Raw genomic sequence first — 22,874 nt, forward strand, 5'->3', positions numbered from 1 at the left:
AGCCGAATTGCAATGTTCTCATTACTCTGCATTTTACAAACATTTGGGGCGTGAAGATACAATATAATTTGCGATTAACGCAAAATTTATGCGACAATGCATTTTTTTAGGGATGGTGTCATGACACACACCATTTTAGCGGTAAAAGGCCAATTGGTCGGAAACAGGCTGGAGACAGAAAAGTGTGCACTTTTTTAAGGCATATTCACTTTGTTGAAAACAAAACAGTGGAAAAAGTGGATGGAAACTTAGCTACAGTCTCTATGTGATGATATCTAGGAGAAAGAGGCTCTATGTGTTGGGATTTATCTGACTTCTGTGAGACAGCTAGCAGACGGTCGGTTAAGATGGTCGGTTAAGGCAGTCCATCTGCTTCCTGACCTGGACCCCAGTTAGCTTGACCTGGGCTCCAGTTAGTCAAGGTTCAACTCTAAGACCATGTGCCAAATTACTAGATAGAAGAGCGGCACCATCCCAGGAGGGATGAATACCATCTCTTTTTTACAGGTCAGGTCTGCCCCAAAAACTTTTCCAATTGTCTATGAACCCTATGTTATTCTGCGGACACCATTTCAACAACCAGCCATTGAGTGAGGAGAGTCTGATAAGTATTTTATCACTCCGGCGAACAGGAAGCAGGCCAAAGCAAATTATAGTTTCTGACATCATACTTGCTAATTTACACACTTCTTTAAATGTTAATTTTAGTGATCTCCGAACATTATTAGTGCCGATGTGAATAATAATAATTTCTGATTAGCATTAGCCAGGACTTTTAAATTTGCTTTGTCTAAGCGTTCGGCTGTTGGCAAACATCTGACTATGGCGGCTGGTGTCTCTATTTTTACGTTCCGTGTAATAGAATCACCAGTCACTAGGGCACTTTTAACAGGATTCTCAGTGGGTGCGTCTCTGAGCTGGGAGGACCATGATGTTCAACCATGTTTTGAACAGAACAGTGTTTTGTCCCGTGACTATGCCATCTCACAGTCACCCAGTTGTGAAGCTCTTGCCGCTGACAAAGTTGGCTATGCTATACATATGGCAGTGACAATAACTCGACGCGATTGCATGCCAGAAAAAAAAGGCCATTAGCATGGATGGCAGGTTAACAGGCTAGCGAAATGCTTGCGCGTTATGCTAACAATAGTGATTTAGATGAAAGCTAGCGATGTCAGATCAATGTGACAGATAAACTTAGATCATATCAGATATATTGTGATGATTAAATTATATTAAATAAAATGAACAGCAGGAAAGATAGAAAATAGAGCTATATGGAGCTATAGACCCAATTCACTCAGGCAGACAGGAAACCGCTGTGCAACAGTGAAAATGGCCCATTCGGAAACCAGTCTCTGTGTGTTGTGTGTGTGTGTGTGTGTGTGTTGAGCCGCATGTCAGCCGCTATAGCAACGGACGCAACCCGGAAAATAAAATCAACCGCTATTGTGTGTGCAGTTGTTTGCACATTCTTTTTTGCAGTCTGTGTTTAAAATGTATTTTGTTTTAAGTAACGGATATGCTTTGGGGAAATGTATCAGAGTAAAAGTTGACAGAAATATAAAAACACAAGTACAGATTCTCCCCAAAAATAGTCATAACAAAGTATTATTACTTCACTACATTACACAACTTCATGCAAGTGTTTTAAAGAAGAGTAATTTATTTGTTTTCAAGTCGATACACATTTATAAATGACTTGTAGTCAGGGGATTACAGTTGGTTAAAGGTGCTCTAGAATTGAAAACTGTATTTACTTTGGCATAGCTGAATTATAAGAGTTCTGTACATGGAACTAACATACCATGAGCCTCAAACACCATTGTTTCCTCCTTCATTTGTAAATCTTGTGCTTGAAAAAGACCACTGAAAAATGAATCCCAACATAACACAGACTGTGATGTAATAGTCGGGATCATTAATATCTACGCCTCCCCAAATTTGCATATGACCAGCCCATGTTCAAGGCCTGGCAGTTTTAACACAGACCTGCACCGAATCAACAGAAGTTCTGCAGGTATTGTGAAGATGAGGAAAATGGCAGATAATGGATATAAATGTTATGTTCCAGGCTGTGCAGGGGATGTGAGCACTTTTCATAGCCTTCCCACAGAACAGAACTGTCAACAGGCATGGCTGATGTTTATCTATAACAGGATACCGCACCAATTTAATTCAAAGTTGTTCATTTGCTCTGACTAGTGTCAATTTCGTAAACGAAAATATGACGAAAAACTTTCATTGACAACCTTTTTTTCCATGACTAAGACAAGACGAGATGACACAAACATCCTTAAACTGTGACTATATAAACATGCAATATCATTGACGAAAAAAGATGAGAACAAAAAGCACTCTTAGGTTTTGTCAGGGGAAAAAAAGAGGAGCGTTTGAGCATTCATGCTTGCGGTTGCCATATTTCAGTTATTTTTAATCCCCCAATCAGAACTTTTCTGTTAAAAGAACACGTATTCTATCCAGTGTTTTACTTAAACATGTGCATCTGACAACCATGTGCACGCTCTCGCTCTCTCGTGTGCGTAAACAAGTAAGCTGGTCTGTGTTCTGTCACAACTCACGAGCCGCTTGTGCTGTTTGTGGTTGAGTTTGCTGAATAACTGCACTTGTGTGAGCTACTGAAATGAGCCAATCAGAGCAGAGCTCAACATTATTATTCATGAATTATTCTTCCCTTCCAAATAAGGCAATAACAGCCCATTTCATTCTAGGGACAATTTCTAGGGTTGTAAATGGACATGTAAAACTGTATCTGGAGTATTTGCCCTTATCAAAGCCACATCCCTTTTATGTAGATATCAGAAAACAATTTAAAATATTGTACCAATGCATTCTATGAGACCTTTAATGTAAATCCTTTCACTCATCAGCACAGACTTGGGTTCAGTGTGGAATCTAGTGATAATGTGAACAGTTTTAACCAGTCAGCACTTACATTGCACATCTTACATCTTACATTTCACTCATCAGCACAGACTTGGGTTCAGTGTGGAATCTAGTTATAATGTGAACAGTTTTTACCAGTCAGCACTTACATTGCAGCACAAATTAAAGTGTTCAACACCTGTTATACATGATGTGTAACACATGAATAAATCATTATACAATGCTTTCTGCATCCCCTAATCTAAAGTCTAAACTATCACACATAAACATGTTTCATATCACTTAAAGATCTTCCTGTTACAAGTTAGGCATCTAACATGATCTCATGAGCTTATTAGTACGCAAAGTCAGTCTGACACACTTGTGTTTGCATAAACACTAATGGGCGTATGTACAGTTTCTAAACCAGTTTGACATATAAATACTTTTGGAAAGTACAAATGTTTCCTTTATTCTACTTCTCCCCAGAATGAATTCTCATGTGGACTTTAAGGTTTCCATCTTGACTGAAACTGTCTCCACAGTGAGGGCAGATGTAAGGGTCATTTCTATTGTGAATGTTCATGTGGACTTTAAAGGTTCCTTTCTGAGTGAAACTTGTTCCACACTGTTGGCTTGTGAAAGGGCTTTCTCCAAAGTGAATTCTCATGTGCCTTTTAAGGTTTCCCTTTTGCCTGAAAGTCTTTCCACACTGTTGGCAGGTGTATGGCTTCTCTCCAGTGTGAATTTTCATATGAACTTTAAGTTTTCTATCTTGACTGAAACCATCTCCACAGTGAGGGCAGGTGTAAGGATCATTTCTATGATGAATGTTCATGTGGACTTTAAAGGTTCCTTTCTGAGTGAAACTCATTCTACACTGTTGGCAGGTGAAAGGGCTTTTTCCTAAGTGAATTCTCATGTGCCTTTTAAGGTTTCCCTTTTGCCTGAAACTCTTTCCACACTGTTGGCAGTTGTAAGGCTTCTCTCCAGTGTGAATTCTCATGTGGATTTTAAGGGCTCCTTGTTGATTGAAAGTTATTCCACACTGTTGGCAGGGGTAAAGCTTCCTTCTAGTGTGAACTCTCATGTGGACTTCAAGGTTTCCATGCTCTTTGAAACTTAGTCCACACAGATGGCAGGTGAAATTACCGATAGTCTTTTGAGCCCTTTTACGTGAGGTTGTTTTTTTAGTCTGTGAGGAACTAAAATATTTTTCATCAATTATAAAATTATGTTTCCTGTCCTGATCTTTCTCTTCCATTTTATTCAGATCTTGACTCTCTTTCAACGCCATCAGGTCTAAAGCAAAAAAACATAAAAGTTAATCCCAGTTTAGTGCCACAAAGCAACAGACATTTAGACACACAAAACATTAAAACTAATAACATGTATACTGGATCATATACGCCAGGGGTGCCAAACTCAGTTCTTGGAGGGATTCCTGGTTGCATTCACAAAAGTCAGAGATTACTTATTAAGCACACAGTATGTGGAAAATATCTACGATAATACCTATGCCTAAAACATCAGGGAAACACTACCTGACAATTTTAGACCAGTTGCACTGACTTCTATCCTGGCAAAATGTATGGGAAGAATTGTAAGTAATCATGTTCTGTCTTCAGTGAGTATTATTTTAAATGCATTGCAGTTTATATATAGACCATACAGGGGGACAGAGTATGCCACAATTACTTTAATTGATTTTATTATAAAGCATATTCAGGACTCTTACGTAAAGGAACTTTTTATTGATTTCACCTCAGCTTTTAATAGAATGCAGGTTCACTTGCTTCTATCACATCTGTACAATGTGAATATAAAATCTGCTGTGGCATATTGGATCAAAGATTTCAAAGATGTGTGAAACATTTGTGAACGCTGCCATCCGAACCTTGGTGCGCACCAAACAAGATGGGTCTCGGTATGCTTCCAGACGAATGCTAGTTACGCATGTAACTGCCTCTGGCATTCACCTAGAACTCAAAGAACCACAGTGTAAACACTATTGAATTATCGCAGGGCCAGCCAGCTAGGTCGAGAAAATATAGACAAGACACGTGGATACGTTTGCTGAGCCCTGGGGGGTTATAAGCCACAGTAGCTCAACAATCTGCCTCGAAAAACACCTTTCTGGCGCATTCCGAGTGATTAAGGCGGTCATCCAGAATTCAAAGAACCACAGTTACAGGCGTAACTAACATTTGTTTTCATTCCTACTGACCACCAGTGGCAGTGTAATCACTACTGCATGACACATACTAACATAGTCATGAGGAATGCCATCCACCTGATGTAAAATTGAGCAGTATACGGTCTAAATTTAGCAGTAGAGTTCACATAACACTTCAAGACATCCAGCAACCAACGCAAGCACAGTTCGCAGGAAAGTGAGGATTCTGAGCAAGGTTCAGACAGCGTGCACCCTTCAGAAAACTGCAGACAAGACTGTGAGATCCAAGAGGAGATCCACCAACTGGAACATTATATGCAGAAATGTACGCACGTCCAGTATACGTTGAAAAAAGCTGAAGATGCTCAGATTGTCACGTTGCAGAAATCATGTGTAAGGTCTCCCATAACAGAGGGATAGGTGGAAACGCATATATAGGCATTTCGGCCATTCGTAAGATCCTGGCCCAAGGGACTGGACACTTCCTTCTTTGCGAACCATAAGCTACAGTGAGTGTTCATCTCTGAAGCAAAAATATCCACATGGAGAACATGGAGGCCTGTCAGGACCAGCATAAAATACTTCAGAGAGAACACTGCACGCAGTTCCAGCCGGTTGATATGTTCTGTGGCCTGGGTCAGTGTCCAAATACCCCTCAGACTCAATGTTGCCCCCCATCCTGTGGGAAGCGTCTGTCATGACCAACTCCCGACAAGAGGGAAAACAGGGCACACCTCCCTTCAGAAACTACCTGTCTCCACCGCCTCAAAGCATATGCAATGGTGAGAAACTACAATCAGTCGATGCCAATGTCTGGTGGGATCTAGCCACAAACCGTTGTTCCATAACTGGAGTGGTCTGAGGTGGAGTAAACCCAGGGGAATCACTGGAGTGGTCTGAGGTGGAGTAAACCCAGGGGAATCACGACTGTAGCTGCCATTAGCATTCCTATTAGTTGTAGGACCACCTCATACGGCAAAGACACACCCGGGTGAAAGCGAGTCAAAAGTTGCAAAATGTTTGTCACATTCCTTAGACAGGGAGGCAGACATTAGGTGGGAATTCAGGGTCATTCCTATGAACGTAGTGGTCTGTGTTGGAATCAGACAGCTCTTTTTCATGTTCATGGAAAAGCACAACTTCTGCACGTCTCAAAAGCAGTCTCGTGGGGGCACAAGGAAGCCAGTTGGTAGCACTTTGAACTGGTAGGATTGATTCAGGAAATTGAAACAGAAGCTTTCTGTGATGAACAACAATCGTGACGTGAAAGTATGCATCTTTCAGGTCGACCGGTCGGAAACCACCATCCTTCCTGGGAGCAAGAAGATACATTGAATAGAACCAGTCTCCATGAATGAAGGTATGAACTCTGTCTATGGTTCCCTTCTGTAACAGTGAACACATTTCCTGACAGAGAACCATTGCGTGAACTGACAACCGTAGGAACAATTCTTGAAAACCTGGGAGGCCGGCATTGAAACTGTAGAGTATATCCCCTGCTCAGAGTCGTCAAAGCCCAGGGGTCTGATGTGTTGGTCCTCCAGTACTCCAGCTCTATAGTTCTATAGTAAAACGATCGCCCACCGGCCTGAGTATCTCAGGCTTTATGTGTGCGCTTTTTAGTGGTTGCGCTAGGACGCTGATGGGGTCCTCCTGGCAACTGTCGATGAGGTGGCCGGAAAACTGTAGCAGTAACATGAGGTCTTTGAGGGGGCTGTGACTGAGGTGTAACATGCCACGGAAACGTTGCTCCGATGTGGCATAGTGATGCCGTGCCTGAACTAGACATCCTAAAAGGTAGGGTTTCGCTCCACCTGCGTCAGTTGACGAGTGGCTTCAGGCCAGAGGTGGAAAGTAACGAATTACATTTACTCGCGTTACTGTAATTGAGTAGTTTTTCTGCGTACTTCTACTTTTTTAAGTAGTTTTAAAAATCTGTAATTTTACTTTTACTTAAGTATGTTTTGTTTGAAGTATTGTACTTCGCTACATTTTAAACCACATCCGTTACTGAGTAAAAATAAATAATACAAAGGGGGGGAAACGCGATCCGGAAACGACTGCATTGAATTGAAGGGCGGGAGAACAAACGCAAAAATCACAAAAAGATGGAGACGGACGGACGGACAAGACAGACGTCAGACCCAGCTGAAAGCGAAACGCCATCGTGAACCCCTGGATAGTATGGAAAAGCTTTGGATATAGACAAAAAATTGCCGGGTGTTGTCCTGGAGCAGTACTGTTGCAAGGGCTGTGCCAAGCGTGCGACCGCACAGGGCCTCGCGCAAAAGTAAAGACGACAGCTGACTTGATGATGTAAAGCCAATAGTTAAAGTTCATGTTTTTGTCCTTCAAAATACTATAATAGTTTTAAAAAACATAGCTAAAAGTGTGTATGGTGATGCTTTATTATTCTGATTGTTAAAAATGTATTATGCAGTAACTTGCAATAGCCCATTTCTCTGTGCGTGTGACGGTGATTTATGCGCATACATGTCAGTCAGCGGGCATCGCACATCAAGTTCATAGAGATTTATTCCCAGTCCATTCAAATTTCAGATTTTTGGCCGCCTCTGACATGGGTCAAACCATAGATATTACCTACGAAGTTCAAGTAAATACGCTAGAAATGTGCGCTCATTCAAGCATGTGCATTGCATGGACGCTTGCATTTCATCTGACGGTATGCACAAAAGGTTTTTTATTTAACACTATTAAAGTTAAATAAGCATAACCTAACTATTACTAGCCTGTCGGAGCATCAGTGAGAGCAATGGCACCGCAGAATGAGTAAAGCCTCTATCTCGAGACGTTTTAAACGTTTTTTAAATCTGAAAACTGCAAAAAGCAACGAAATTGTCAGACATCCATTTTGTTCGTTTTCACAGAGGAAATACTGAAAAACAGCGCTGGTCCTCTCAATACTGTCAGTTTATAATTTTACCGACTGAGAAATGGCTTCTGATGATTCAGTGAGAGAGCAGTCCAAACTAATTCAAGTGCATTCAGGGCGTTTTGCAAAAGCATTTGACCCATTCATAATTTAGAACATATTTTTAGCGTAAAAATGTGCGCAGTGCACTGCCCAGTTCAGTTACACCGTTTAACTTCTTGAACCTGCTGTTAAACTGAATATACGATTTTTTTTCTTAAATATCCACATAAACAACAAATTGTTCGTCACTATAGCAACAGAGCCCCAGTTAATAGGCTATACCCCCGGGCCTCGCACATCACGTTCGCACAGGGCCTCGCACCCCCCTTGCGACGGGCCTGTCCTGGAGGATATCAAATTAGCAAAAAAAATGTTGATGCACAGGAGGAAACACATAGAACATGTTCAGGAACACCATCCCTCTGTGCGGATAAAGGTACGTTTATAACTTAAGGCCGAATGTTTTCTGTGATGCAGAGGGAATCCCGGAATTACAGTATAACGCAGATGTCACGTAAAACACGCAAACTGATGGATGAATGAATACATCGACAGTAGAGCTGTACAATATATCAAATCGCGACATGTTCTGTGAATATTAAAGCTCAAAACACTGCAATATGAATATGATCTGCTTGTTCTGTCTCTGTGAATGAGCAGCGCCTTTTCGTCTACTAGCCTACGCGATGCTCGTGGTGTTTAACGTCTCAAAAAACATATTTGGGCATTAACATACAGTATGAACATTTCCAGAGCTGATCTGAGACCCCCTAATGAACATTTTCATCATTTTATTTGATTAAAAGCCATTATCAAATACACTCTGAAACAGATCTTCCCTGAAATAGGTCCTCACTAAAATCCGTCAAAATAAACGGTTTAACTAGATGAAATTGTGACAGAAATCTATTACTATTGTAGGCCTATAGAATACTTGTCAAAATAATAATAATAACTAACAACAATAATAATATTACATAATTTAAACATTATTTAAGAATATATTTTTAAATCCATGGTTTCATTTAGTAAAACAGCAGCGCTTTGCCCAAAAAATGAAAGGATAAGTATTTGATTACCACCGTTTTGGTAATGTATTTGTATTAAATCATAAAAAGAAAAATTTCTTAGGACTCTGTTATTCTTAAAGTTGTTAATCTAATTCATAATAATTTATTTAGTTCATTAGACATGTTTTATTGAAATTTTAATAAAAAATACAAAAAATGGTTTCAAGTTTGTTATAGGCCTAATAAAGCATTTGTTCAACCAAAAAAAAAAAAAAAGGTTTTCATTAATTTAATGCCATTTTAACTGGTGATAATAATAACCATAATTGAATAATATGATGCTGTGAAACTGATGTTTTCATATCGTGAAAATCTCATTCAACCACAACCCTACACAGGAGATTCCCCACCCCGCTGTTAAAAAAATAACTCTTTACTCTGAGTACATTTTAAATGAGCTACTTTTTACTTTTACTTGAGTACATTTTTAGACAAGTACTTTTACTTCTACTTAAGTAAAATTTCATTGAAGTAATAGTACTTTTACTTGAGTAGAATATTTTGTTACTCTTTCCACCTCTGCTTCAGGCTGCCGGGTAACCAGTGAAAACCGAGGGGCAGAGAGTATAACATTACTTTGAGGAGAAAAAACACTCAGAACAGCTAATGGATGATTATGTCAATGAGAGACCGTTAACTTATAAACGCTGAAAACGCCAGCAACCAGATTGCACGAGAGCCACAGAGTGTTATTTACGTGTGCAATAGAAAGCCTAACCCTAACAATAAAGAAGCTGTCCTACATTCATTAGTCTCACTGTGTTGTGCTTGAAAACTGCATCACAAAAAAAGAAAAGTATAATGTATAAGTATCTGCATCGCCGAGCACCAGAAAAAAAATCTGTACTCATACTCTGTCCTTAAAAAAATGGTGTCGGTACATCCCTAATATATATAAGCTGCAAATTACTATATAAAAGTAAATTACTATAAATTCCCTTGTTTGAGGTGTACCATAAAGCTCACATTATAAATGTTAGTAATACGCATGTAACTATCATTTATTTATTTGCCAAACAACGGCAATTTTCTTCAAATCTGCAGTTCTGGGTATGCGGACCCACAGCAGCTTTGGTTTCTCCGCTCTGTTGTTATGTATCGTCATCACTGTCCTGCGTTCTCATTGGTTCACTGGCATATGAGGGATTTAATGAGCAGGGTAAGCTGTGAACGAATCGCTCGCCCAAGAGGAAAAATTTGCTGTTACTGCCAGATACAGCAAATACTGTAAATATGTTCATAATCTGTAAATGTCTATTCTAGACGTACTAAACGTAACTGTGACCTTATATTTTTTTATACCATTTTCATATTTTTATTCTTAGAATTTGTATTACTATGTTCTTCTTGTTATGTTTGTATTGTATATGTGCACTGGAAGCTTCAGCACCAAGACAAATTCCTTGTGTGTGCAAGCACACTTGACAATAAAGCTCTTTCTGATTCTGATCTCAATCACATTGTGTTTGATACAAAACTAAATAGACTGAATCCAGTAAAAAAGTCTGAACTGAAACTATTTTCATAGCATTTTATTTTGAATGAAAACTGTTAACTGTTAAAGACTGACCTACTGTAAGCTGACCTGTAACTATCTGAGGCTGTTAACCGTAGTCTGTGTGTTTGTTAAAGTCATCAATTGCATTATTTCAACTTATTTAAAAGAATAATTCTATTTTTACTACTTACATTTATTCTAGTGATATTTTACTTCATAATAGGCTACTATATATATATATATATATATATACACACACACACACACATATATATATACATATATATATATATACATACATACATACATACATATATATATATATATATATATATATATATATATATACACACACACTATATATTTTAGACACTTCTGAGACACATTTAAATTGACACCTGTCATGGTGTCTCTGATTTAGATGTGTGTCCTCAGCCGATGCACTGTACCGTTTAAAGGTGAAGCATTTAGTTTATGTGACATTAGTGCCACCTAGCAGAATTACAAAAATACAGCATATTTTGCAAACGGCCCTTCCACACGTCATGCCAGACTCAACTCAACAGCTTTTACGGGTGCTTGTGAAGGAATCAACAGGTAAATGTAGGCCACTTTCAATAAATGGTCAAATATATTAGAACACTTTTAGCTGTGAGATTAAGCAACTGATCAGCTAACACACTGACTAGAGCGATGGCGAACGCGCTTATTTCAAACTCATCAAACATACAGGTGCATTTTTGACACAACACGTCACTCAGCACACCCGGGTTAAAACCGCTCGCCACTGATCTATATATGTAACAGATGTAGGCCAGTAAGAGTTGTGCGTGTAAAACTCACTCCCTCTTGCCTCAAGAGGTGTGCTAGCGGCTAGTCTTTAGCGTCCTTGTGAGAGCCAGCCTCCCACACCGGATACTCCGGTTCTTATCTCGCTCGAAGCGGGTCAATAGGACTGGTTACAAATATATCAAAAGGAGAAACCCAATACAAGTAATTAATTTTATCTTGTGTTCTCACTCCGCAGCAACTATTTATATTTAAGGCTATACAGCAATCTAGTGCTTACACCTTGATATTGCAGATGATAAATGGTGCATAATTTATTTTAGAGGTAAATATTTAGTATATTTACTAAGTATTTAGTAGGGTGACTAGACGTCCCTGTTTTCCAGGGAAATCCGGATTTTTAGTGTTATGTCTCCGACTGGAGCTGTCCCCGGAAATGTCCCCGTTTTACAGCTCGTTCAAAACAACCCGTAGATATATTGCAAAAAAAACACCCAACCAACAATAGCAGCTGCTGGTTATAGGAGCAATCGTGTAGGGATTATTTCTCCAGCAGATGGCGCTGTGAGCTACGCTGACTCTACTTGCACGCGCCGCTACTTCATGAAGAACGTAACAGAGAGCAGAACGCCATTATCATCAAATATCAACAGAAACATTGTTATCGTTTTCAAGGTAGAAACATACTAACTGTTTTAATTACATTAAATGTTTAATTACAGTAATACTGTTTGCATGTGCTTTATAACAGAGTCACAACACAGTGATTAGCACACATCTGAACTATAAAAAACCCAAACAATTACACTTACAACAAAAACATGTGAGAATACACACACTTTCTGCTTAAAATAAGCCTTACTTAGACCAATGAAGGACAGTAAGAGTTTTTTTCAAGCACAAACGTAACAAAACATTTGAAGTAAAAAAAAGTAATTTATATAGTATAAACTTGTGAAAATTTAAATATTAAATGTTTATATTATAAAATGTTAAAATATTTGTTAAATTGTTTTTTTTTTATATTTATGTTGTTTTATTTTTGTAATTTTTGTTGAGTCGTGTTATAATATTGTTTTGAACTGCTTGTTATTTACAATGGCTAGGCTTCTATTAGTTGTTTTCATTGTTTTGTTTTTGCGGTTGCGTTGAATTGTATTAAATCCAGAACAAAAATCCTAAACATCAAACTAAACCATAATAATTATTAATGTTAATAATAATATAATATATAACACAACAACAACAAACATTCAAAAATATATTGTCCCTGCTTTTTAATTAAAAGATAATGACAAATAAGATTTTGACCACTCAAATAGGAAATGTCCCCGGTAGAGGGCTGCATTGGGATTGAGTCCCGCGGGACCCAACGCAAATCTCGCGGGAGCGGGCGGTTTGAATTTTGCTGCGGGCGGGAATGGGCGGCTAAAAAAAACACTGCGGGAATTGGCGGGATAGGGAGGTTGCCTAACGACATGATGGAGAAGATGTCAATAGATGATGTAGAAAATAACCTCAAACGAGGTATTTACAGCACAAAAGCTAAGCAAGGAAAGTCTGACATTTGGAGAAGTTTCTCAATTGTTTTGGTAGGCAAAATCATGCAGTATAACGTTATATGTATCCACATATTGCGCAGCTGGCAAATACATAGATACTTGATCATACCTCACCAAAAACGCTCAGCACTCCCTGCAGGTCAAGTTGACTGTTTGGTGTTTTTGACAAACAATACATAGAAGTTTAGTGAGTGGAAATGGATTGTTTCTAAATGTCCGTTTGCTATTTTGTGTTCACATTACGTTCTGTTGAAGCATGTTTTCTCAGGTTTCCTTTCAGTCGGTCACGTTCAACGTACGTCGGAACTGACCGACGAATTGGGATCTGTTTTTTGTTTCTCAATCTGTTTTTCTGTTTTGCAAAGCAGTCTATTTTTATGTGCAAAGTTTTTGATAAAAACAAAATTATATTTGAATGTATTTGTCTTTTTTTTTTTTTTACATGCAGGCCAGGGAAACGAAACAAACGACCCCATGAATCTCTTTAATAATATCAATACAAATACGTGTTCTTTTTTTTCCCTGCGGGACGGGAGAAGACACAAAATCAATGCATCTCTATTATTGTGCGGGAATAAATTCTCAGAGTTTTGCGGGTGCGGGCGGGAGTGGACATACATATTGCGGGAGCGGGTGGGAGTGTAACACATACGTTGCGGGAGTGGGCGGTAATGGTCAGAAATTCGGCGGGAGCGGGATGAAGAAAACTCCCCGGCTCTAGTCCCCGGTTTCCATTTCAGAAATCTGGTCAATTCAGTATTTAGGGGATTTTTTGTAAAATATTAAAGGGAAAATATTATTGAAATTCTTCAAAAAATATCCTTCATTTCTGTAGAGCTGGAGATTTGAATAATGATCAAATGACTGAGTTGAGCTTTGAGAATGAAACCAACCTGTTTGTTCCTCAGTTTCTTCATGTTTCACTCTCAATGTTTCCTCAATCTTCAGTTCTTCTGTCTCCTCTTTCTTTGTTTGTTCCTCAGTTTCTTCATGTTTCAAACTGAATACATTTTCAATCTTCAGGTCTTCGCTCTCCTCTTTAATAAACGCCATCTTTATAACAGTGTGTCATGTGGATCTCAGTCGCTTCATCAGGAGTTTTTCTGTGTTTGTCCTGTTGAAGAGCAGAATAATTAACAGAGAGAAAAATAAATCCACACTAAATCATTTCAGTAGTTCATCGCACAAGTAATGGAGTCAGTCAGAGGGATAGGTTTTTCCCCCCAAAATTACAGAATTCTAATTATTATTCAACTCAACTACCGATGTATCGCCAATGATTGGTAGCGGAATATTTTCACTATTGGCCATCTGCTGATTGTTTAAAACTGATTGGTGTCCTGTCAATCAAAAGGCGGCGGAACAAACGTGTCCGACTGCAAATCATACGGTGTGTGAAGAAAATGTCTCATGTTGAATTTAGGGCAAGATAACACGTCAATAACACAAACAGTTAAAAATAGCAACATAAAAGCTTCTCTATTTGACCCTGTGAATCACCCGTAGCTCAAGCCAGGGTTGCAGGTCTGTGGTTTTTCCCTACACTAAACATGATCTGTAGCGCCTGTCATCCAGTAATCGCACATAAATTGCTTTGTTACTTCTAAAAAGAACCATCATCATTATCTTTCCAATTCTGTCCATTTTATTACGAAATTCAAAGAATAAATGCCGTTTTGTCGCTCCTACATGTGCCGTGACAGATCGCTGTAGCGCCTCAGTTCAAGCGGAGCACGAGTCCTCTCTAACACTTTAAAGGGGTCATGAATTGAGAAATCAACTTTCCCTTGAGCTTTTGATATATAAAAGGTAGGGGTGCACCGAAATTTCGGCCGCCGAAAATGGCATTATCGGTTCCGATAATTCTAGCACGTTCCCAGCTTTGCTATTGCCTGAGACATGATAATAATCAGTACAGTGTTGTGATCTGAGCACAGTGTTCATATCGTTAGCTAGCGTATAAACAGTATATATATCTATAAGCTAACACTGTTCTCTCTCCGACACCTGCCGTTCTCCACTGGTTCTCCTCACACAATGTGTCTCCTCTAATCGTTGATCCGTCTAATCCTGGCCTGTCCCTAATTGTGTGTCATTATTGTATGGCTGTGGTCTGCCATATGAGTATTAATACACATCTATAATGTCCTCAGCGTCTGAACTGTCATTGCGATCCATTGTTTTCCTCACTGCACTCCCTCCCGTTATGTCACGTCCGGATTTGGCGTTTTTAGATGCGGAAGTAAAATGTTCTACATGTAAAGTTCCTACATTATTTTTCTATACATAGACTCACTGGGGTCTCTGAATCAATCGTTGTGAATCAATCGATTCAATTGACTCTGAGAGTCGAAAGCTCCGGTTCTCTCATCATTTTTTTTTTTTCTATTCAATTTTCCAACAAAACATACAATGACATTTCACATCAAACAAAAAACAAACAGAAGTTGGGGAATACGCACAACAGATCTTAAACATTACATTTTGCTAATTACTTTATCAATATGGGAGATGTATTAATACACTTCTTATTTCTAGAAATTGAGTTCAATGAGTCATAAAATATTTTAAGTAATAAAAAGATATAAAAAATTTAAATGCAGGTGTGATAGGCATTACTTGATCTTATGAAACTTCCCAAGAAAAATAATTAACATTCATGTGTCATCAATTATATCAGATTCAGTATTACAGTCCATGAAGAGGATCATAGACTCTCCTATTTTAATTATTTTGTCAAATGTATCAAAAACCACCACAGATATCCGCTTCCAGAAGTCTTCTGAATATTTACAAATACAAAATAAATGTATGAGAGTTTCAGATTCGATTTTACTAAAATAACATTGTGGAGAGAAGTCTTCTTTAAACTGGTTAAGAAACTCATTACACGGATAATACCTGTGCATTGTTTTAACATTAATCTCCTTTACCGTATTTGGCAGTAAAACATTACTTACTGACCAACTTTCTAAATTGAAAGTAAAGAGAAATATCGTTTCCATTTCAAAACTGCCTTTGGGCAACAACTGATATCTCGAGTAATGCCATTTCTGATGTAAGCGTTATTACACTTCATATCTTTATATTAACACATCAATGACAAGTTTTGGAGTCTGCAGACAAACTGAACTAGAGATAAAGCAATGCAGTTACATTTAATAATACATCATTCATTCTGCGTCGCTTTAAACACTTTAAACGCTTAAAACACAAACCTTTCCTCAGCTGAATCACAACAGATGCACGAGCGCGGCGCAGCCTAATGACGTCATACACCAAGATCAAAATAAAAGTCCTGATGAACCAGGCCTGAGTCTAAAACCACAGAAGTGCAAACATTTATGCTCATAAAATATATTAATAAAAAAAAGATGACAAAATTTTGATTTTCAATGTATTGATTTAATAACACAAGTAAGTTAATAATACAGTTCACATTAAGAGTTAAAAAAAAAAATTAAGCAATATAATTTTTTATGATGTACTTCTTATTACTTACTTTTCCATGTAGACTCACATCTAAAGTTACAGTATTTATATTAATTTCTCTTCCAGACGGTTCAGCCACTACCCATACGGAAATATAATATATGTGTATGAAATATCAATATATGCAATATATAAAGTAAAAACATGAAACCTATTAGAAATTGGAACAATTCCATATTTTTACATATAAATGTATCCCATATATTATATATGTTTATGTATGTATAAAATGTCCCGTATATGAAATATCCTAATATGCTCATATAGAGTAAAAAAATATAGGCATATATTGACATATATCTCTATTCCACATATTATATGTTAAAATTATATGTGACAAATCACTATCACTGACACATGTCGTAGAGTCTTAGTATAGATTTTATGTATAAAACAAATTATATTTTTAATGTTATTTTAATACTTCACAAACCCGTTAATATACTTAAAGGGGAGATGAATTGAGAAATCAATTTTTGATATATAAGAGGTCATGGCAAATATAAGAATATCCTGTAAGTTTCAGAGCTGAAAACTTTCTTGTTAGTCAAAGAAAAGCTTTTATAGACACCAGACCCTGAAAACGATCTTGTGCTTCACCTTTACGTCATCGTGCGACGAAACTCCGCCTCTACAGAATAATAAGCACGCGTAATTCAGTTGCCCCGCCCACCGACTCATGGAGCTGGTCGGATTGCGTTAGCCAACAGCAATAAACATGCCGAGGAGATCACGATATTGCTATTCCTGGTTGTGGAAGAACACAGTCGCTGCATAAGCTTCCTTCGGATCCTAATATTAGGAATATGTGGTTGAACTTTATTTTTAATGACGTTCCAGCTCACGTGGGGATTTGCAGACATATTGAGATTGAAACACAATGATGTTCCATCTATATTGGACCCGACAGGAATGGTGCAGCACACTTATGTGAGTTTAGCTTGCTCTGCTGCAAGCTAAACCACAACAGTGGCGTTTGTATTTATTTATTTTACATGTGGATTTTTTTGCTTTGATTGTAGCTGCTGTCATGAAATGGGACCCAGCTGCTACAGAGCCCAAATAAAGTCTGCTACAGCTGATCATTTAAAACATGCCCCTGGGAGAGTCGGGGTGGTGGCTATAAATAAATATACCGAACTGTGGACCTTATAGCAGGCACATTCTGTTAATTGTTCATTTTATAGCACTTTTATTTATAACTTTACTGTTCTAGCTTTTAAGTTTTATTATGTTATTGTGTTAATTTATACTTTACTGTTCTGGTTTTCATTTTTTATTGTGTTATTGTGTTAATTTTTACTTTACTGTTCTGGTTTTAATTTTTGTATTGTGTTAATTTTTACTTTACTGTTCTGGTTTTAAGTTTTGGTAAAATGAGTAATTAAAATATATTTTGAGATTTAAATAGTTGAGTTCTTGGAGTGATCAGTTTGGTTTTACAGGAAAATGGTAAGCAGTTTATTACAATTATATTGATAAGATATAATAAAAATGCAAAACTAGAATATACACTACACAGTTATTCAATTGAATATTCACTATTATTAATATTCTTTCAAATCTAATTTAGGTCTATGGTCTGTGTGTCTGCAGTTTCATGACATGACAACCATTAACAATGAGTAACTGGGTTTTTCTCACTGAGAACTAACTCACTGCCACTGTTTTTAAGTAAGCATTTTTTAAAGTTGGATCCCTGCGTATATGCACAGATGGGATTTCCATGTCAATATGGGTCTTTAACAGTCTTTGAAATTTCTACTACAGAAAACGAGTCTAATACAACTTTTATTCTGGCAGCCTTTAGATGTCTAACAATTACGTCTGTAGTATGTCTTTTATTGACGTCTATACAATGTCCAGAAAAGACGTAAATAAAAAAAATCTTCATTCTGGCTCCTGTGAGGACGTCTTCTGGATGTCTAACAATTACGTCTTTTAGACGTGTTCTAGACAAATGTTTGCTCACTGGGAAATGGAGTCAAATTAAAACTGAAAAGACTGAATTAGGATTTCACAGGGGCTCTAATCATTAACGTTACTTTCAATAATAAAAAATGTAATCATGATTTTTCATGAATAAATGTTATAATTATAGGCCAAACGTCTCGGTTACGGATGTAACCCTCGTTCCCTGAGGAGGGAACGGAGACGTAACGTTAGTGACTAACGAATGGGGGTTTCGCTTAGAAGCCTATCAACTTCGAGTTTTGAGAAAACGCCCAATGGCGTGCCAATGCCATGGGGCATGCGGAATTTGCATACGTAGCTCCGCCTCACTGCGTGAGTATATAAGGAAGTACGAGGCAATATCGCATTATGTTACCTGCTTGAGGAGTACTGAACTCCTGCGTTCCAGGCAACACAGCTCGATGTGGCAAGGGGACGTTACGTCTCCGTTCCCTCCTCAGGAAACGAGGGTTACATCCGTAACCGAGACGTTCCCTTTCGTTCAGTCACTACGACGTAACGTTAGTGACTAACGAATGGGGGTCCCAATATAATCCCGCCACTCAGCTGTCTTCCAGTGCCCTGCGTAAGTGTGAGTACCCTGTCGTAAGACTAGTACGGACGAAGGACTCCACTTAACACAGGATTACCAAGGTACACTGGGAAGCATATCCCAGTGAGGGAATGCCAAAAATGCCTACCCGTGGGGAGGACTTAAGAGACACATATGACCCGGAGAGGGTTGCATATGGAAGATCTCTAGGGTACCAGCCGAAGGTGGATTTTTAACCCTAGGGGTGTTCCAGGCACGCTTCGTCAACCGAAAATGCCTGCAGGTCCCCGACCCTCTTGACTGAGGCCAATGCGGTCAGCAGAGCCGTCTTCATAGACAGAAACTTAATATCAACCGACCGCAAAGGCTCAAAGGGAGGTCTCTGCAGAGCAGTTAACACTACTGCGAGGTCCCAAGAGGGTACGAGAGGAGAGCGAGGAGGATTCAGTCTCCTAGCTCCCCTCAGGAACCTGATGACCAGGTCGTGCTGACTTACCTTTTTGTTCTCCAAGAGATCGTGGTGGGCAGATATTGCGGCCACATATACCTTGAGGGTGGAGGGAGACAGCCTTCGCTCCAGCCCCTCTTGGAGAAACTCAAGCACGGACCCGATCGGGCATTTCCAGGGGTCTTCTTGGCGGGAAGAGCACCAGGTGACGAAGAGGTTCCACTTCAACGCATAGGCATGCCGAGTGGACTCTGCCCTAGCGGAAGTGATGGTGGCGACTGGTAGGCCACTCAAACCTGCCGGGTCCCGTCTAGGAGCCACACGTGGAGGTTCCAAAGGTCGGGACGCGGGTGCCAATGGGTGCCCCGTCTCTGAGTAAGGAGGTCCGGTCTCAGAGGAATAGGCCAGGGAGGGGCTGTCGCAAGGAGAATGAGTTCGGGGAACCAGGTCCGGCCGTGCCAGTACGGGGCGACCAAAAGGACCTGCTCCTTGTCCTCCCTGATCTTGCACAGAAGCTGTGCGAGTAGGCTCACTGGGGGGAACGCATATTTGCGTAGGCCCCGCGGCCAGCTGTGCGCCAGTGCATCCGTGCCGAGCGTGCCCTCGGTCAGGAAATAATACAGGCTGCAGTGGGAAGAGTCGTGGGAGGCAAACAGGTCTACCTGTGCGTCGCCGAACTGTTCCCAAATCAGCTGAACCGTCCGGGGATGGAGTCTCCACTCTCCCGGGAGAGGCTGAAACCGCGAGAGCTCGTCGGCTGCGTGGTTCAGGACTCCCGGAATATGGACAGCACGAAGGGACCTCAGGCGCTTCTGACTCCATAGAATGAGATGGCGGGCGAGTTGAGACATGCGGCGGGAGCATAGACCGCCCTGGTGGTTGATGTACGCTACTACGGCCGTGTTGTCTGTCCGGACAAGCACATGTTGGCCCTTCAGCAACGCTCGGAAGCGGTGCAGGGCGAACCGTACTGCCAGCAACTCGAGGCAATTGACATGCAGGAGGCGCTGGGGTCCTGTCCAGGAGCCCGCGGCTGCTTGTCCATTGCACATGGCACCCCAGCCCGTGGCAGAGGCATCCGTCGATACGACAACATGCCTGGAAACTCGTTCTAAGGGCACACCGGCCCGTAGAAAGCTGAGGTTCGACCACGGGGTGAGTGTCTGTAAGCAGGCCCGAGTGACTTGGACCCGGAGCGTGCCAGACTGCCATGCCCATCTCGGGACTCGATCGCGAAGCCAGTGCTGAAGCGGTCTCATATGAAGCAATCCGAGCGGCGTTACCGCGGCTGCAGATGCCATATGCCCCAGGAGCCTCTGAAATAGTTTCAGTGGAACCGCATTCTTGCTCTCGATTTGTCGGAGGCAAGTCAGCAGAGACTGCGCGCGCTCGCTCGAAAGCTGCGCGTACATGGCGACCGAGTCGATCTCCATACCGAGAAAAGAGATCCTCTGCGCCGGGGCAAAGTTTGCTCTTCTCCCAGTTGACCCGAAGGCCCAGACGGGTTAAGTGGTGGAGAACCAGATCTCTGTGTCCGCAAACCTGCTCTCGAGAGTGGCCCAGTATGAGCCAGTCGTCGAGGTAGTTCAGGATGCGGACCCCGTGCTGCCAAAGGGGCGCAAGGGCTGCCTCGGCGATCTTCGTGAAGACGCGAGGGGACAGAGATAACCCGAATGGGAGAACTGCGTACTGGTATGCCCGCCCCTCGAAAGCAAACCGTAGGAACGGTCTGTGTCGAGGAAGGATGGAGACATGGAAGTAGGCGTCCTTCAGGTCGATCGCTGCAAACCAATCGTACAGACGAACGCATTCGAAAAGGCGTTTCGCAGTCAACATCTTGAACGGAAGCCGGTGAAGGGATCGGTTCAAGATGCGAAGGTCCAGGATTGGCCGTAACCCACCGGTTTTCTTGGGTACAATGAAGTAGGGGCTGTAGAACCCCGACCTCATTTCGGCTGGAGGGACAGGCTCGATCGCACCCTTCGCCAGTAGAGTGGCAATCTCCGCACGCATGACGGGGGCATGGGCCCCGGTCATGGTATAGCGGACTCCCCTGTAACGGGGAGGAGCCTGCGCGAACTGAATCGCGTAGCCGAGCCTGATGGTCCGGGCAACCCAGCGGGACAGCCCCGGAAGCTGAAGCCAGGCTTCCAGAGACTGCACCAACGGGGTCATACGGACGACAGACGTACCCTGGGTGGGGCAGCGAGGCAGCGTTACCGGCGCGGACAGGGAAGGCTGTTGGGCGTCCCCGGGTCGGAGCACGGTTAACGGCTGCGCCCTGACAGAGGAGACCAGGGAAGGACTCCACTGGGGTCTGCTCTGCCAGGGGGCTGGCGACAGAGAGGGACGAGAGTGGCGAGACCCGAGGGTGGCGCGCACTGCCGTCACCGATCTCTGGGGGCTCAGGGATGGGGTTGTCAGTTCTTTCTTTAACCACATTAGGGTGCTGGGTGACGGAGGGGACTCTCGTTCCGGCATCAGCACGGAACTCACGGAGTCTCGATCGAAGCACTGAGATGGCCAGGTTCCCGCAGAGAGAACATGAGTCATCCACGAGCGCTGCCTGAGCGTGCTGAAAGCCCAAACACGTCACACAGCGCTCGTGCCCGTCAAAGGAGAAAAGCGATCTACCGCACCCAGAAGTGCACGGACGAAACATCCTGAAAAGGACGTGTCACGTGCAAGCTCTTTTATGAGAGGAAACTTTGCAGCCGATGCCGAAGCGCCCAGGGAAACACACACCAGCTGGATGCAGACCACTGCACAGATCAGCAGGCAGGAAGTATGCGATCACTGGAACGCGCCGTCACACCAACACCGACTGGAAAGCTGCTCGTCTCGAAGAAGCTGACAGAGTCTCAGAAGGCTGTAGGAGTGAAGAGGTAGGTACTCTTGGCTCCGAAAGCAGAAACATAATGCGATATTGCCTCGTACTTCCTTATATACTCACGCAGTGAGGCGGAGCTACGTATGCAAATTCCGCATGCCCCATGGCATTGGCACGCCATTGGGCGTTTTCTCAAAACTCGAAGTTGATAGGCTTCTAAGCGAAACCCCCATTCGTTAGTCACTAACATTACGTCGTAGTGACTGAACGAAAGGGAACACCTTGGTATCAGCTTGTGTTTTCATCAATGGTATAGCCTAATAAATAACCTACAGTTAAAACTAATTTGGTTTGTCATGATTAATTCATGTTCATAATCAGTAAGATAAAACCAAAAGTTTCTAACAAGAATAAACACACATTAACCGTTAAATTATTATTGTAGTATTAATTATTTTTAACTGTCTTGAAACCATCCAAGCAGTGTTTTGCACTCAGATGTGACAGCGGAATTAAAGGTCCCGTTCTTCGTGTTTTTTTGAAGCTTTGATTGTGTTTACAGTGTGCAATATAACATGTGTTCATGTTTTGCGTGTAAAAAAACACAGTATTTTTCACACAATGTACTGATCTGTATACCGCTGTTCTCACCGTCCTAAAAACGGCTGATGATTTCCTTGTG

General features: G+C 41.1%; 1 protein-coding gene across 2 annotated transcripts; it reads right to left on the reverse strand.

Annotated features, from left to right (window-relative positions):
• Window positions 1–1,652: 1,652 nt before the first annotated feature.
• LOC307127233 (uncharacterized protein) lies at window positions 1,653–16,199 on the reverse strand. Of its 2 annotated transcripts, XR_013816611.1 has the most exons (4): window positions 16,135–16,199; window positions 13,810–14,030; window positions 2,978–4,188; window positions 1,653–2,877 (listed from the first exon to the last, which is right to left on the reverse strand). XR_013816611.1 is itself a non-coding variant. In XM_079818354.1 (3 exons), exons 2-3 carry the CDS (start codon window positions 13,967–13,969, stop codon window positions 3,362–3,364), a joined length of 987 nt encoding a protein of 328 aa, XP_079674480.1. In that variant the 5' UTR covers window positions 13,970–14,030; window positions 16,135–16,189; the 3' UTR covers window positions 1,653–3,361. The 2 variants fall into 2 exon arrangements, 1 of the variants encoding a protein (XP_079674480.1); XM_079818354.1 differs by having other exon boundaries at window positions 1,653–4,188; window positions 16,135–16,189.
• Between the last annotated feature and the right edge of the window lie 6,675 nt (window positions 16,200–22,874).

This window comes from Gobio gobio (assembly GCF_949357685.1).
Source record: "Gobio gobio genome assembly, chromosome: 5".
Classification (NCBI taxonomy): domain Eukaryota; kingdom Metazoa; phylum Chordata; class Actinopteri; order Cypriniformes; family Gobionidae; genus Gobio; species Gobio gobio.